The 16,914-nt window shown below is 55.7% G+C and overlaps 1 protein-coding gene across 2 annotated transcripts in view; it reads right to left on the reverse strand.

Annotated features, from left to right (window-relative positions):
• Positions 1–16,452, reverse strand: part of EPHB2 (EPH receptor B2) — a 129,647-nt gene extending 113,195 nt beyond the window's left edge. For both annotated transcript variants that reach the window (XM_075520318.1, XM_075520316.1), the window contains exon 1: positions 16,234–16,452. In XM_075520318.1, the coding sequence (XP_075376433.1) occupies positions 16,234–16,318 (85 nt within the window). In that variant the 5' untranslated portion in view covers positions 16,319–16,452. The remainder of the gene's footprint in view (positions 1–16,233) is intronic.
• Between the last annotated feature and the right edge of the window lie 462 nt (positions 16,453–16,914).

Raw genomic sequence — 16,914 nt, forward strand, 5'->3', positions numbered from 1 at the left:
ACTGGGATGGGGAGAAGGAGAACTGAGAAAATCAAACACATTTCACAGTGACAGACTCAACAGACTTCAAGAATTAGCAAGCAAGAGCCCATGAGGGGATGCCTGGGAGAAGAAGAAAGCTGGTAAGTCCTTGAAGAGACTAAGGCAGAAGCATCTCAGTGCAGAAGAAGGATCACGTTTAGTAGATGTGCTAGAATTACAATGCAATGAAATGTTAGGCATTCAAGGTCTCAGCCTGAAATCACTTCTGGGAAAATAATGAAAATGCTGATGTAATTCAAATCATAAAGAATTAAAGAACAAGAGTATAATTAGCACCGGTCAACATACTTCTACAGGAAACAGGTCTTGTCAAACAAATCTGATTTCATTCTTCACTGAGATTACAAGTTTGATTGGTGAGAGTAACCATGTACAAGGCAGGAGGCTTTCTGACTACCAAAACAGCAGGAGTGACAGCAGCACTGCGTAGCAGAGCCAACCATGCTAGCGACAGCCAAGCCATTGCCTGGGTGTACAACTCTGTATCACCGAAAACATGCTAAAGGGATTAAGAGCTGATTAGCTGGTAGGTTTCAAGTAATAGTTCCCAGCGTTGGACCTCAGTGGGCTCTGCAGGAACCAGCCCCAGGTTCACTTTTGTCTTACCGTCAGCATGATGGAGAGGGATGAAGGAAACCAATGCTGAAGTATTTAACGCTCTTCCACGCTCACAGAGCATCCTCAGGTAAAGGATGCAGGATTCACCTCCCTTGGCGTTCGCCATATGAAAAAATAATGCTTCCACTTTAATGCTGTTAATTTTGTACAGATAGTAATGACAGAGAGAAAAGGGCCTCCAAGGACAAGCCAGATGATCTAAAACAGCCATCCCAGGCAGGTGGACTGAATTGCCCTCTGCAGGATACTAAGGGAGGGGGTCTTGCTAACTGCTTACATTAGAAACCCCACTTTTGTGCTGGTGATTAAATTGACCAAATCATCTTCAAAGGAAAGTTGGGGGGGAACAATCCTTAAAATAATTTAAACTCTATTGGGAAAAGCACTGGAAAGCCTGGTCTCCTCCAGCAAACACCCCTCGAGCTGGTGTGGCTCAGCAGATGTAAGTGCCAGCCAGGAAAAACTCCAGATGGCCCCAGTTACACAGTGGCACTGATCAAGGACAGCCCCCTGTGCCTGGCTCTGGCACCACAGCACGGATGCTGTTCCCACCCGACAGACGTTCGTTGTGTGTGAAACAACAGGACGGCTTCAGTCCTCTTCCAAGCGGGCAGGTGTCACTGACAGGACTGCCATCACAGCCGGAGACCTCCTTGGGAGCCAGGAGGATTAGGGCTAAGTCTGGGTGTGCAAATGAACGCTGATTTTGCTCTTCCTTCCACTCCACTGCTAGGAGAACAGGAGCATAACCATGGTTTTAAGGTTTCCAGGAGAGAGAAGATGACTGTTCTGGGCAGGAGCATCTATGAGGTCCCATAGATGAGCTGCCCCAAGACACAACCAAGGTGTGCGCAGACCTGCCTCAAGGATGCAGCAGCCAGGACAGGGAATACCCTCAGCACCACCCACATCCATCTGTTCCCTGCCCCATGGCTCCCCAAAGGCCGAACAACAAAACTCAAAGCACCCCAAGAAAGTCCCACGGTATTAAACTGGGGGCTCTTCCACGGCAGGCACCACACATGAAGGTGAAGGTGGGAGCACACCCATGGCCAGAAAGAGACCACTTGGTGCCCAGCCCAAGCTGTAGGATTTTCAACAGCTTTTGGGAACTTGCTCAAGCTGCAGTAGAGACAAGACAGGTGTGAGGTGTGCTGGGAGATAGGACAGGGAGATTCCCAGGTCCTTGCCCGCCCCAAGATTAGGGAAAACTCTCCAGCGCCCTGTCGAACGGCAAATCCATACAGAAAAAGCCCTCAGCAATGGGGAGGGAGCAGCTGCTGTTGTCAGTGCCTTCTGGGCTTGTCATGGCTGCCTCTTACCCCCTGCCTCCCCAGCCAGATCCTGTGACACCGCCTCTGCCAAGCCAGCCCAGTTGGGTTCCCCCACTAATGCAAGCAGAAAAGCCATCCTTTGAGGGCTCCTTTAAAGTGGTGCCCCCCCCAAAAAAAAAAAATTTAGTCAAAGCAAATGCCAGACCCATTAAGAGCAAAGGACCTCACAGCCAACAGAGGAATGCTTGGGCTTGATGGACTGTTTATAGAGTCTTTTATAGGAAGGATGGGTAACCTAATCCCAACTACAACATTTTTTATGCTGCTCTATGAGGGTTCAGCTGTGATTAAACTGTTGGCACAGTCCCATGGCACATAAAACCATGGAGACCAGCAAGTCTCATCCCCGCCGGAGCCCTGCAAATGCAAGCGGCAAAACTATTCCAAGCATTAAAGGCCAGCAAGCCCTGCCGCAGGCCATCCCCGCTTGCACCTCCAACGGGCCTCGCTATCTTAAGAGACCAAAATAAAAGCAACTCGGCAATCACTGCACTGATCTCTAGTGAATATTTACCCCCGCTGCAGTCCAGAGCAGGGCAAAAGATAACCACCCCTCCAGGACTCATTTTGGGTCCCAGAAGCTGCATGCAGGAGATGCAAATGCTCTTGCAAAAACGTGCTGTCAGCAGTAGGCTTCAACGTCCTCTCCTAGAAGCAATCCCAGAACCAGCACAGGGCCCTCCACCACCCTCCTAAGACACTGAATAAATCCCGTAGCAAAATTTTGTGAGCGGTTAAAACACTTGATTTTGAGCCAACCTCACTAAACTGAGATGATGAGAGTTGTGTGTCTCCGCTGTCTCTATCAGGCTGCCACTCCATGGCTGGAGCAGAGACCGTGGCCCCCGGCATGGGCAAAGTCCTCCCAGGAGCCAGCCTCTGGGGAGAGGACATCCAAACACCTCCACTCAGCTCAGGCAGACGCTGACCCAGGAAACCATGACCACCTGGGACAAAACACCCCCAGGGTGCTCTAAATTTGACTGCCTGAGAAGGAAATAAAGATTTGGAGGGGGAGAGATTGGAAGAGCGAGTACCTCCAAGCCCAGGCTTGGCACAGGGTCACACCAAACCCACGCTGGAGGACAGGCTTGTGCAGCAAAGAAAAGCCCCCCCTCCAGACCCTCTGCTTAGCTGGAAAGGGGAAAAGAGTGGGGGGGCTGGGGCAGGAACTCCCTCTGCCGCAACGCATCAATGGGGACTGTACACGGGATGTGCATCCTCAGGGAGCGGGACCATTCAACGTCAGACTGGCAGGGTCTCCCTTAGAGCAACTGGTGGGTGGGATTTCTTCAGGCAATTTGAACATGATGTTTGTTTCATTTTATTGTTATAGAATTGGAACAGAGCCAATGCTTTTTTTTTTTTTTTTTTTTTTTTTTGGCTTTGTTGACTCATCCAGCAGTTTGTCTGGCCGCCCTCATGATAGTCCCTGGCATGATGGGGCCACCACACACCCATTGCAGGTGGGCTCCCAATGCTCACGTTAGTGAACAGCCATGCAAGGTAGCCTCTCACAGTTGAAGCTCTGGAGCACATCGAGCACAAGAGCCTACCATTGATTTCAAACCCTTCTTTTGCATCAAACAAAAGACACCACCACCTCAGAAACCCTGTGTTGAACATCCTCAACCACAGCAGCCAGGAGAGAGACGTGTGCCTCAGTGCACAACTGGGCTCTTTATGTGGGATGGGACTTTGCCAGGAGTTTTATTTTAGCCCTGCACAAGAGTACAGAACATTCCTGCCACAGAAGGGAAGGAGACCCCACGGCGCTTTCAGATGCTATCACCTGAGCCCATGCACCCGTGGGGTTTCTCCTTCCAGCACACGTAGCACAGACCCCGATGCACCATGCACAGGGCGATGGGCGCCTTGATGGAAACACAACAGCGTGGGCACGCCGCCATGGCTCGATCAGCTGCTGGCACCCCTGGGAGACCCACAGCAGGGACCAAGCCCTTCTCCACCCCTCTGGCCACTGAGCAATTCGAGGCTGGATGACACACCCATGGCTGACCTCGCAAATCCCATTTTTTTTCCGCTTTCCCTCTGTAGCCCACACACCAAGGACCTCCCAAACGCGCGGTAAAACGCCAGGTCAGTTTTCCAAGGGCTCAGCACCCACAAGTGGGAGCTCAGGTCATATTTAGGCCACCCAAATTACAGGGCAAGACTTCTCCTTGAGGGTGACCTGCTTCTCTTCCCCCAGCACAAGGCCACATGGGCAGCCCCTGCCACCCTGTCCAGCACACCACAGGGACGCGCAGGCTCCACTGGTCCCTCCTGTTGGTCCCCAAACATGCCACTCCCAAACCTACCGCAGGCCCTGGCAGTGTCCCCTACACAACCCTTACTTTCCAGTCCAAAATTCAAGCCCGCCTGTGCAGCCCCACCTTTTCTTACGCAGAGACATATGGAAACAGGGACCAGCAAAGCAGCACTGCAGGACCCAGCCCGGAGAGGTTGTACTTCACCCTCAGCCCCACAGATAAGCAGGGATGGGCTTCTGCAATGCCGAGGGATAAAAGCAAATGCCGGGGACAAGCTGCCTCGCTCAGCTTTTGGCATGTGCTCACTTGCCCCCCATGTGCACACCCATGAGCCGTGTCCCACCAGGATGGGGACAGCCACTTGCTCAGCCCCAGTGCTTGGCTCAGAGGGACAAGCCTGGATGCACTCCCCAGCAAAGCCTTACTTGCACGTGTCTGCACGTCCTGCCTGTCCCGTGGCTCGCCATAAACCAGTAGAGCCCAGGAGACCTCCCCAGCCACCGCTCGACCCAAGGAGGAGCATCAGCAACCTCCCAGAGTGGTGCAAGGTTTAACCAAACCCAGGAACAGAGACCAGATGACAAATGGAAGCAGCTGCCAGTAAATTCAGCGTTTCCAGAGGATCTGTGTTTATCAAAAGCTGTTGCTCTCCAGCCAGAACAGGTGTCAGTCACAGCAAAATCTCGTGTCAGCTATTCAATCTGAAGGCACAAGAGTTTGACATCAGACCAAAAAAAAAAAAAGCATTGTTAGCAACTTCTCTGCTCTCCATCTTGCCTACAGCCTCGGAAAAAGAAAGGTGAAGAGCCAAAAGGAGGAGAAAACCCTGTGTATCAGGCGCTAGTTCTGTGCAGGAGCAGCGCAACCACCTGAAGCAGGCATCTCCCCATCACTAGGCAATGCTCAGAGCAGATCTGGCCCACCCGTGACAGAGCCACATCACCAACCGTCACCCAGCTGCCACGGGTGGACTCAAAGCAGCACCCACCCACCCCAGGACAGCTCCATCACACACCAGGCAGCTGGCCTCATCCCACCTGCAGACTCGCTAGCTGCCTGCTGCCTGGAGATTTACACTGAGCACGACACAGAGCAGACCCTGCACTGCCTGTTCAACACTCCCCACTAGCCAGACAGCAACCCCTACTAATGCTGCCAACATCCTAATTAGCACCTTTCCTGTGCCTGTCCTGCTCCCAACTGCTCTGCATCTGTCTGAGGACTCTCTTCGAGGTTCCCCGAAGGTAGAGCAGACAAACAGGGACAAGTCCTGGAGGTGCTCGGCACCTCTTCCCCACCAGAGCAGCTGGCACAGCCTGCTCCTCTAGCCCACGCCAGCGCCCCGCGGCTCTGCTATGCGTCTGCTGTCAAGGGATTTCCACACGGCATCATACACACTTCTGTGTTTATCCTTTCTGAGCCTCCAGAGCAGTGCTAACATGCAGCGAGGACAGGAGAAGCCCAGGAGGGTCCTTGTTACACAGGGACTATCCAGCCCTCCACAAGGTGGGTAAGAGGAGCGAGGCTTTGTCCCAGTTTCAGCACGGACAGGGCGACTCCAGGCTCTGCCTGGGGAATGCATTTGCCCAACCTGGCTGAAAACTGTTCCTGGGGAGGCTGCTCTCCTCGCCTCAATCCACCCCCTTGCTGCCACAGCATTGTGCCTCGTGCCAGGCAGGAGCAAGCTCGGAGGAGCAGTCTTCTCCATCCCACCACACAGCACGTTCCAGCACTGGGCAATTAATACCCTGCTACCAGCCGTTCCCCACATCCAGGCACTGGCCACTCTCTGCTCCCCAGGGAAAGAAGAAAAAAAACATCGCCAGCTTGCTTTCCCTCCCAGAGCTGTGCCCATTTCTACACCAGAGCAGCGAGGAAGCCACATGCCTGCTCACATTTATCACACAGGTGCTCTCTCGGAGCGCATGCAGGCAGCTTACATGCCGGGGCGTGCATACAAAGGCTGGGGACGAGCACACAAAACCAGTGCTCAGCCACCTGCAAGGGCGCTCTGCAAGCAACCTTGGAGGTGGCGGGGATCCTGCGAGAGATCCGCAGGAAATGCTTTCCCCAAAGCTGGCATGCCACAATTAACTCTCTGCAGCCTGGCCAGCCCCCCTCCCTGCAGGCAACACACTCCAGCCAGCCCGTACACCTTGTTTTATTTCATCTGCACTGCCCCCAGTTCATGCATTTCTCCTGCTCACTTTGTCCCCTGATACCAGACAGGCTTAAAAGTAAAACAAGGCAAAGATTTATTAAGTGAGGCTCACCGTAAAGGTTTCCGAGTTGCAGTTGTGGAGCCTGGAAACAGGATTACAAGCAAAGCAAATCATGAAACGCGACCGTAACCTCTGCACGGCCAGACGTGACCCCTCGTGTGCTCCAGCCCATCTCACACCCAAGCACGTGGCGTGCACTGGCTGGGGTGGCTGCCCTGCCAGCTCGCAGCCACTCATCACCGCACAAACCTCTCTGTGATGGCCCAGGGCTTCTTCAACCTCCCCTCTGCTGCACCCAACTTGTTTAGCTGGCCCAATCCTGATCTTCAGCAGACTTTCTACCATATGTCGCCTCAAACCAGCTGCACATGCATTTGTCAGTCCAGAGCACTCCTAGCTCTTATTCAAGACGACAAACAGCTTCGTCAGACACATCCACAGAATAGGTGGTAGATACGCAATAAAGGCGTCATCCCCATGTATGTCCTGGGACCAAGCCTTCCTCCTTGGTCAGACTGATGAGTCCCATCACCCCTACCCAACAGCTCAAACGCTGGCCGTACAAAAAGCTGAGCTTGCAAGAAAGAGATGCGTCTTATGACAGAAAGGCTTGAAGCCAAACTCCAGGAAGCAGCACCTTGTCCATACCCAGAGAGAATGAGCTGCAGGGTCATGGGAGCCAGCAGCAGGGAAGGATGCTGCCAGCTCCCTCCAGGTGTACTAGCCATGGCCACTGGCCCATGCCTGGAGGGAGTGGAGAACAGTGGATGCAGGCAGATACAGGTCCTGGTAGGACATGCACACCAGTCTCTTGGGTGAAAGCAACCACACACCTGGAGGCATCTGAACAGCCTGTTCCTGCCCAGTTTGTCCTCAGAAACATGATGCCCAACCCTCTAGTCTCAGCAAGCAATCCAAGCCAAAGCACTTGGGTTCAGTGGCCACCCCGCATGAACGAGTGGCCTCCTGGGAGGCTGAGAAAAGCAGGATCTCCTCAGGAGACTGAAGAGCTTCCAAGGACCCCCTGTCTGCTGCTCCAAGACAGAGTGCTCCAATCTGTCCTCCCTTGCCCCGAGAGACTCTGGGATAGGAAGAACCTGCACTGCCACACCATGGTGCATGGGATGCTTCTCATCCACAGCCTCCCACGACCCCTGTGCACCAGGGCTGTGGAGGATGGAGATGTCTTCTCTCTCCTGCATCCCTCTGCTGGGCTCCAGGCTGCAAGTTGTCCAGGCTCACAGAGGGTCTGGACAGGGCGTTGAGAGGGTCTGTCCCCTGTTTGACCCTCCTTGCCCTCCCTAGCTCTCCTCCTGTGCCTCGCAGCAGCAGAGCAGCACCGCACCAGCCGCCCAACAAGGGTCCCTGCAAGGCACGGTGAGGACGCGCAACCAGAGCTCACCAGGCTCCAGCAGCATCCCCCACATTTTGGGGACATGTTTTAGGAGCTGGGGTGACACTTCCCATGGAGCAGAGCTCATTTCAGCACACTGCCAGGCAGACAGACCCCAAATAAGCCTGGTCCAGCTGGGCACAGGCAGTGAGCTGCTCAGCGTGGGATAACCATCGCCTGGGACGCGGTTTGTCCTTCAGTCTGCTGTGGACCAGGTGTCCCCGTGACCCCCAAAGCCTGGGTGGGAGCAGAGGGGAACAGAGCCCTTTGCGGCCAGCCCAGCCGCCTCCCCCTCCTCTCCCATGTCGGGGGCTCAGCAGCCAGCCACAGGCTGCCCAGGAGCCTGGCCACAGAGCCCATTGTTCCCTTTGTTTGGCCTTTTGAGCATGAGCCCGTGCAGCTCAAGGCATCCCCTCTGCCGTGGGGACGTTCACACGCTCAGCCGCCCTCGCCACCCCTGACCTGCTCAGCCAGCGGGCGAGGGGCCAAGCACCTCCCCTAAACCCAGCCTTCGCCCCCCGCAGATGAAGCCCAGGCTGAGGGTAGCTCCTCTCCTCCCCCAGCTCCAGCCAGATGCTCTCGCCCTCCGAAACGCCGAGCAGGGCAAAGGCAAGCACCAACAGGCATTTTCCAGGGGACCTTACCCTCGCCCAGCCACCCTGCCAAAACCAAGAGCCTGCATAAGGCTGGAAGGCGTTCCCGCACCCAGAGGGTCCACCATCACAGCCAAGGCAATCAGCACCCGGAGCGATGTGGACGCCCCCCCGGCACTTTGCCTCGGAAGATGCAGATGGTCTTGAAAGCCAAGCTGGGAACTGGGGGGCGATGGGATCCCCACTGAGCATGGGCATCCAGCATCAGAGCCTGGAGAAGACACCTTCCCCCTTGGGACAGACCTCAAATAGTGCATCTGCCACAGGAGGCTGAGCCAAAGGGATTCCTGGTTTCCCTCCCACCTTCAGCAGTGCACCGGGGGGATGCTCACGGAGGAGGTGCAGAAAGCACCCCACTTTCTACAGCCCAGCATTAAGGGCTTCCTGATACTCCCAGTACCCAGGACAGGCAGGGGTGGGCTTCACCTTGCCCAGTGCACTCCTGCCTCCACCCTCCATCGCTCCTGGTTTTAAACCTGCTGCTTGAGAACTCAAAAGCAAGTGAAAAAATAGTAATAAAATAATGAATAATTAATAATAAAATAATGAATCATCACCCCTTCATCACCTTCTTCTTCACACCTCCCACAGTCCGACACACCTCTGTGACCCCCAAGCTACGTCTTTTCTGAAGCCCCCCTGCCCGTGTAGCTCTCCTGTACAAGCATCTTCACCCTCCTTTCCCAGCCTTTCCCAGTTCTGAGTTGATGCTTTCAAAGAGCCATCCACAATGACTTTAAGATCTCTTTCTTAAAATGCTAATAAGTAATTTAAAGACTGCCACTGTGCATGCATGGGTTTAGGGTAATTTTTTCCATGCGAATCCCTTTTCATTCATCACTGACTACATTTAATCTGCCACTTTATAGCCTGGTTATCCAGTGTCATGAGATCCTTTTACAATATTTTAAAGACAACTGTTGTTTTTATCGTCCTGAATAATTTTGTATAATCTGCAAACTTTCTCGGCTTCGGCTTCCCACCCCTTTCTAGCGCGTTTATAAATACGTCGCACAGCGCAAGCCTCATGCTGACCCCTGTCCAGTGGGAAAACTGACTCTTTGTTTCTCCCTCTTTAAGCAGAGTTTAATCCATAACAGAGCTCTTCCTCTAAAATTACTGCTCTGGACCCTCCTGGATCACCTAGGGAGCTCTTCTTAAAGGATGCTCATCCTATTTGCTCTGGCCCCAATATTCGTTTTACCAATTTATTCTAAAATATAAGCTCTTCTGCCATCACTTCAGGGCAGTCTCTCAGCCCTGCCCTGGGAAGGAAGGCTCCTTGGCAGGAGTCCCCTTGGCCACGGCCATCTGGGGGGACACTGAAGTTGTTCCTCATCTCCCCAAGTGCTCCATCCTGGTCAGTTTTAAGCTCCTGATTCTCATTCATTGTGAGGGGGCCTGGGAGGGATAATTCATTTCTTCTCACGAGTTGTTTTTCAAATTTCTGTCAGCCTGCCATATATGGTTTTGTGTTCACCACGCCACAGTTTCTGATTTTTTTCTATTTTCCCCTTTTAGACACCACTTCCACTTTCTGAAGAACATCTTTTACCTCCAGTGACCTCCCTCAATTTGCCATTTAATCAAGATTTATTTTCTTTTTTAAAACTCATACATTAAACGGCTGCATGCATTTATGCTGAGCTTTAATATCATTTCCCACATCGTGTGCCAGTATTTTGCTATTTTAGAGGCTCCCTTCGGCTAGCTCCTTCATTTTGCCTGACTCACAAAATGTTACTGTGCAGTATTTTTAAGTGCTGGTCATTTTACAGCTGCAATGGTCTTCCTCTAAGAGAAGTAAGGTGGAAAGAACATCATTTATTAGACCAACTGATAAAGCTTCACCAACTCACCAGCCCCTTCTCATGCCTGCCATGAGACTGAACCTGCTCCCATGGAGCTGGCCCCACACCTTGCACTGCATCATGCGTGATGCTCGGCCCTAAATCAATGAGACCCTCCTCTTGTGGGCTCTCTGAAGAGCTGCGATTATTCACAGTCACTAAAACTGTAATTTCTGAGTAACACCCCTATGTGACATTTACGGAGGCAAGGACCATCCACAATTATAGTTGTGTTTTCTACCCTCGTGGCCCGTTTCATCTCCCTTAACGTTTGGCAATCGGTGCCATGAGTTGGGTCAGAGGGCTAGCAGAGACCTAATGCTGTTCCCTTCATCCCCGAGCATGGAAATTCAGACAGGGGCGGACTGCACAGCATGATCCTTACTTACTCCTTCATCCCTATCCTGCTTTGCTCGGGGGGGGGGCTGGCACGCCCCGCACAGCCCCCTCTGTGCCTGCAACGTGGCACAAACTGCCATCCCTCCAGCATGTTCCCGGACACCCAATATCGATATAAAGTCAGCATCAATATATCCCTGCCCAACCCCCTGCAGCACCCCTCCTTCCTCACACCCTCCTAGCTGCCGCCTCCCAGCCCCTCAAGGGGTCCCTGCCCGCCTCCAGCATTCCCAGCGATACGCCCCCCCACCATGCTCCCTGGATCCCTGGGTACCAGCCAGGGCAGAGCCCCCTCCCGAACCCCCCCGGGGCACCGCCTCTCCCTCCTGCCCGCACCGCGTGTCAGCGCCTTATCGCGGGAGGCCCCGTTAGCCCCTTATCTAACGGCTGAACTTTTGCCTCTGAGGATCTCCCTGCTGCCTCCATCCCGATGCGACCCAAGGGGCAGCAGTGCTTCACTCCGGCATCTCTGCAAACCAGAAACCAGGTTTGGGAGGGACTGCAAACCAGGATGGGAGCCGACAGAGGCCTTTCTCAGTAAAAAAGGACTTCCTGCGGGATGGGAACCCCACACCCACTCCTGGACAGGCCCACGCACAAGCACCCATCTCAGCAGGGTTGGTCTATCGGGAGCAGGCGCGGGTTGGGGCAGGAGCGGTGGGCTCAGACTCTCATTTATCACAGCTCTGGCCGCACCCGCACAAAAGCACTCAGGCCTCAGGAGGTACCTCAGCATCCAGTATTTACCCAGCTCCTCAGGCAGGTTTCACAGCCCCGCTGCTGCCCACCCCTCTTTACAGCCAGCTCAGGTATGTGTACACAAACAGCTGCTGACTAGTGCAGGCAGATCCTTAGCCTGTCCGCAAAGGGGACCACTGCTCCCATCCTTGGGGGACAGCCCCAAAACCCCTTGGCAGCATCCCCAAGGCACAGCCACGTCCCCTTCACACCCCCAGATCCTCCTGAGGAGCTGGGGGACATCGGCAGCCATGCCAGCCCCAAGCCCTCGTCCCCTACAGCCGTGTCCCCTTGGCATCTCCCTCCAGCATCTGCTCCCTTGGCTTTTATCACCCAGAGAAGTTGGAAATACAGCAGGGATCGGGAGTAACTCCTGCTCCCACCCGGCAAAAGCAGAGGAGCAGAGCTGCATCGGCAGCTACACGGATGTTTAGATCAGGCACTCACTCGGTCTCCAAAAGAAGTTTTCTCCTCTGGTCGCTGCCCCGGTAATGCAAAGGGCAGGCGGGTGCAAGGAATGCACCTTGTCAAAAATTAACCCAGGAAACAGGGACAGGGAGGGGAGGCAGCGGCAGGGAGACGGGCAGCACAGGGCTGACCCAAAAGCACGGTCTCTGCTCCACACCTCAGTCCTATTTGTCAAAAATTTGTTTCCAGCCTGGACTCAGGACAGCGTTCGCAGATCTGGAGTTCAAACATGTGGGATGGATCGGCTTCTTGACAGATCCAGTTTTTTCCCTGGACCTGCAGCTCTGCTGCATCCCTCCGGAGCATGCTGGGCTTGCCAGGGTGCTCTCACAGCTCTTATGGTCCTGGTATGCCCCGGGCACACGCCACTTCCTTGGTGCACCAAGGTCAAAGCAACTGCCCTGGTGTGACCCATAACCTCGGTGAGATGGCTAAAGTCTTCCTCCACTGAGATAACGAAGCCAGGCACGACGACGCACAGACCAAGCCCTGCGTTTGCTGGCATACCCCCGGCACTGCCCCTGGGCCTGGAGGAGGCTGCAGATGTGCTCAGCAGCAGGTCACAACCATGTATACAAGAGAGGTGACAATATTTTAACACTAAAATATGTTATAGCATACATAAAATACAATATACTGTATATTATGTGCATGTATGCAATATAATAAATGCATAATGTATATTGTGTACATTTTAATACATTATTAACTATGTTTTTACACTATTTAATACACTATTAACAGGACAAAGGTCCTGTCTCCAGCTTGCTCGGAGGATGGGCACGGGTGTTCGTGTCCAGCACCTCAGCCATGGTATGCCCTGGGGATGCCCACCCCAGGAGAGGATACAGCCCTCTTGTACCAGCATCCCTCTCCAAGCCCAACACTGGGCTCAGGATCACGACTGCTTGGTGCAGAAGGACGCTCAACATCAAGTCCCCTTGCCCGCCCATGATGCTGCTTCGCAGCAAAACTCAGGCTGGGCGATTCTCCCTCGCCCATCAGAGCCTGCTGCTGCCTCTGCGCTGCTGGCTCCTGGGCTGCCTGAACCCTCGCAGATATTAGGGCCATCTCGTTTCTCCTTTCGCATTTTTTGGCACACGGCTGGCTTTCCTCCAGCCCTTGGGAAACTTGCCAGCACTGCAAGGTTTATGAAAAGTTAACTCCAACGGGGTGAAGAGTGCCTTTGGTTTTTTTTCTTTCCCCTCTCGCATGCGAGTTAGCCAGGCTGTTGATTTTAAAATACCTAAGTGCCCTTCCCAGCTCCCCCCAAAAATACCTCGGAAGTATCAGTATTCCAGATAGGCGTGCGGCATACGCCAGCAGGAATACAAAGAGGAGCCGTTAGTGATAGCAGCACTGTTACCAACCGGTGTGGGATCCAGACCCTTCCAGGACTCCTTTGTTCTTGACTTTCTGGTTTTGTTTTTTTTTTAAAAAAAAACACACAAAAAAAACTTTCCTTTTATAAGCCTGAACCTTCTCAGCTGCAGATATGTTACCTTGCAACTGCCTTAACAACTGTATGCAATTCGTAACCTCTGCTTTATGTACGTTGTCATCCACCTCCGTGTTTTCCATATTGATTTATGTTTTACGTTCTTTTCACATTTCCTTTTAACAGAGCCAGTTTTAACCAAACAGCCTTTCCTCCCGAGCCCGAGACACGCATTCTGCTGGCCAGTGAGTAATCAACTTCCAATTTTCATGCACACTCCTGTTTATATTTCCTTCCCTATCGGCTTTGTTTCTAATTAAGGTTTGTTAAATGCAAGTGAATATATGTCGTACAGAGAAATATAAAGCATGTAGATAAATAAACACCCCACACACAGGCGCACTGACTAAGGCTGTGCTTTCAGCCACGGATCCCAAAGCACTTTGTCATGTTCATTAACAAAACCTCGCAGCTCCCTTGGGAAAGACGCTTGTATTATTTTACACCTTGTAATTAGGAAAACTGAGGCACATCGGAGACAAGTGAAATTACCAGCATTACAGAAAAGCTCTGTAGCAGAGCTGAAAACAGGACTCAAGAGGCAGGATCCCCAAGCAAATAACCAGAATGCGTTTTTCCCCTGAACGAGCCTTTTTTTCCCCCATTTTGGCCCTGGGAATCCGCCGGAGCTGGTGATGGCAGCGTGGAGGGCATTGCCAACACAGAGGTGCCCTGTGGCCAGGGGGATGGGGTGAGGTCCAGCCACTGTCTCCTTGGCCAGTGGCCACTGTTGGGTCAGTCTGCCTGCACCAACAGGGCCCAGAGCATCCAGAGATGCAGATGGACGCCGCATCCAAGCATCCCAGGAAGCCCCAGGAAGAGGCAGCTCCCAAAGAGGAGGAAGGAGCAGCATCCCGGGGAGCTGTGTCCTGCACACTTTTGCCTCACCAGCTCTCCAGAAGTCTTTGCAAGGAGGGAAAGGCTGGGACACGGTAGCTGGATGCCACACACTGCGAGCCACCATCGCAACCCCACAACACACACACACAAGGCAGAAGGCAACAGCAGGGGTGCAGGGGGGACCCCGCCAAGCCCAAATCAACGCTTTCAGCCCCAGATGGGGATGGTTACTGGAAGTACGGTGCAGGGCCACCTCCCCAGGCGCATCCCCATCCATGGAGGAGCACACCTTATGGCAATCATCTCAGGTGGATGAAACCCCCCGCCAGCACTGGCCACCCCCTCGTCCCCAGATACATCCCCATCCCTTGGGATGAGCCCAGGTGTTCATGCATCCAGACCCTGCTGCTCCTGCCATGATGGTAGGAAGGTCACCCACGTCTACAAGCAAGCACGCACGAGCCCCAAGACCTGGTCACCAATCCCCCAGCACCGCCCGGCAGCTTCTCTCGCTATGCAGGAAGGGCAGGGCGGGGTGGAGTTGTCACCCCATCCCTGCACAAGGCGCCTGACTCCCTCCCCTGCCGTAGTCAGCAGCGTCGGTTCCGCACGGCCAAGCCCGCTCGGGCCCCGTTGGCCAAGCACAAACCCCGTTGTAAGTGTCAGCGCCGCTGGCTGATCAGGCCAGACGTCCCACGTGGACATGTATGCTCCCACAAACATGCTCATCACCCCAACCCCCTCCTAATTAAAAACATACTGTGCTCATTTGAATAGCATAGCTGGCTAGCGCTCTCCACTGCAACGTAAATAGTCCTATTTATGCCAAGCTCCCATATTGTAAATATCACGATGTATAGCTGGCCAACCCATGAGTCATCTCCCAAAACTCCAACTTAATAAATGGTGCCTCATCCATGTTCCAGACAAACACTGTCCATGCAGCTCCCACCGCCCGGCGCCTCCACGCCCAAGGCCAGTGGCAGCCGCCCAGCCTGCCCACCAGCCCGGCGAAGCTGGGGGGACGGCAGAGCCACCCAGCCCCTCGCCAGCTTGGACACAGCCCTCCCGTGACGGGCAGATACCCACGGACCACGCTGCGCCGGGATGAGCCAGTTTTCGGCCTGACACCTTGCTCTCACCCCTGCCCAGCCCAGTTCTCCGGCGCTTCCCAGGGCGCCCATGCAGCAGGCAGGCTGGATGCACGCAGGCATAGCTGAGATGGGCTTCGGAGGGGGAAGATGAGTCCCCCCTTGCCTAGACCCCACCATCGGGTTCCCGCCCAGTGCCTTCCCCGTGCACCCAGCCCGCAGGAGCTCCCCACCTGCCGCCTGGCTCTGCTTTGTCTGAGCACCGGGGGAACTCGGCGGGGAGCCCAGCTCCTCCCGGGGACGCTGGGAAAGCCACGCCGCCAACGGGGAGCCAGCCATGAGCTCCAGGATGCCGGCAAGGCCTTGTTGAGGTGCGCCCCAAAGCCTCTCCCAGCCACCAGCAGCGGGCACGGCGTGGCGAAGCCCGGGCATCCCTGGGAGAGAGGCTCCACGGTACCCAAGCAGCACCCGGGGACCTGCTGCGGGGGTGCCGGGGTGCCGGCGCGGGATGCCCACCTTGGCGAAGGGATGGCAGAGAGAAGGGCAACGCAGCGATCGGGAGGGTCTGGGGACGGGCGACGGGGGGGACACACGAGGGGCCCCCAGCTCCGCACCGGGCTCCGGCGGCAACACCTCCAGCTGGGGCAGCACTTCCCCAAAACTTCGCCTCCCCTCCAGCGCTGCGGAGGGGGTGCGGCGGGGAGGGGGGGGAGGGGGACAAAGTGCCATCCCCCCCCAAAAAATAGGGAAAAAAACCCGAAGGGGGGTTCGCCCTGCCCCAGAAGGGCCCCCGCCCCCCGCGGCCCCCCCTTACCTTCCACGGCGGCGAGCAGGGGCAGCAGGGCGAGGGGCAGGCAGCAGAGCCACAGCGGCCCCATGGTGCGCGCCGGGCCGGGCATCAGAGGCGGCACGGCCGGCGCTCCATGGAGGCGGCGAGGGAGCGGCGGCGGCGGAGCGCAGAGCCGAGCCCCCTCGCTGGGGCCGCCGCCGGCGCGGGCACGGCCGCGGGCACGGAGCGCACCGCCGGCCCCGCCGCCGCGGCCGGGCCGAGCCACCGCCGCCGCCGCGCGGGGGAGCGCCCCGCGCCGCCCGCCCCGCCCCGGGGCGCCGCGCTGCCGGCGGGGGCGGCGGGCGGCGGGCGGCGGCGGCGGGTGGGCGGCGGCGGGGCGGGGGGCGGCGGGGGGCCGGCGGCACGGCGGGGGGCGGCGGGCGGGCGGCGAGCAGCGGCTCCCCCCGCCCGCCGATGGTTTCTCCCGGAGCTGTCGATCATCCAGAGAAAGCCGTGATTTCAGCCCAAATCTTCCTCGCCGGGGTTGCCTGCGCGCCGCAAAAACCGGGGAGGGAGGCCGAAGGGGGGGGAGTTCCCGGAGGGATGCCCCCCCGCCTCCGCCCTTCCCACCGCCCCCAGCCTCGCTCCGGCCCGGCGGCCCCGGGCTAAGCATCTCCTCCATCCGGGGGTGCGCCCGCTTGGCCCTCGCCCCCCACCGCTGCCCAC

The sequence above is a fragment of the Mycteria americana genome, chromosome 18 (assembly GCF_035582795.1).
Source record: "Mycteria americana isolate JAX WOST 10 ecotype Jacksonville Zoo and Gardens chromosome 18, USCA_MyAme_1.0, whole genome shotgun sequence".
Taxonomy (NCBI): Eukaryota; Metazoa; Chordata; class Aves; order Ciconiiformes; family Ciconiidae; genus Mycteria; species Mycteria americana.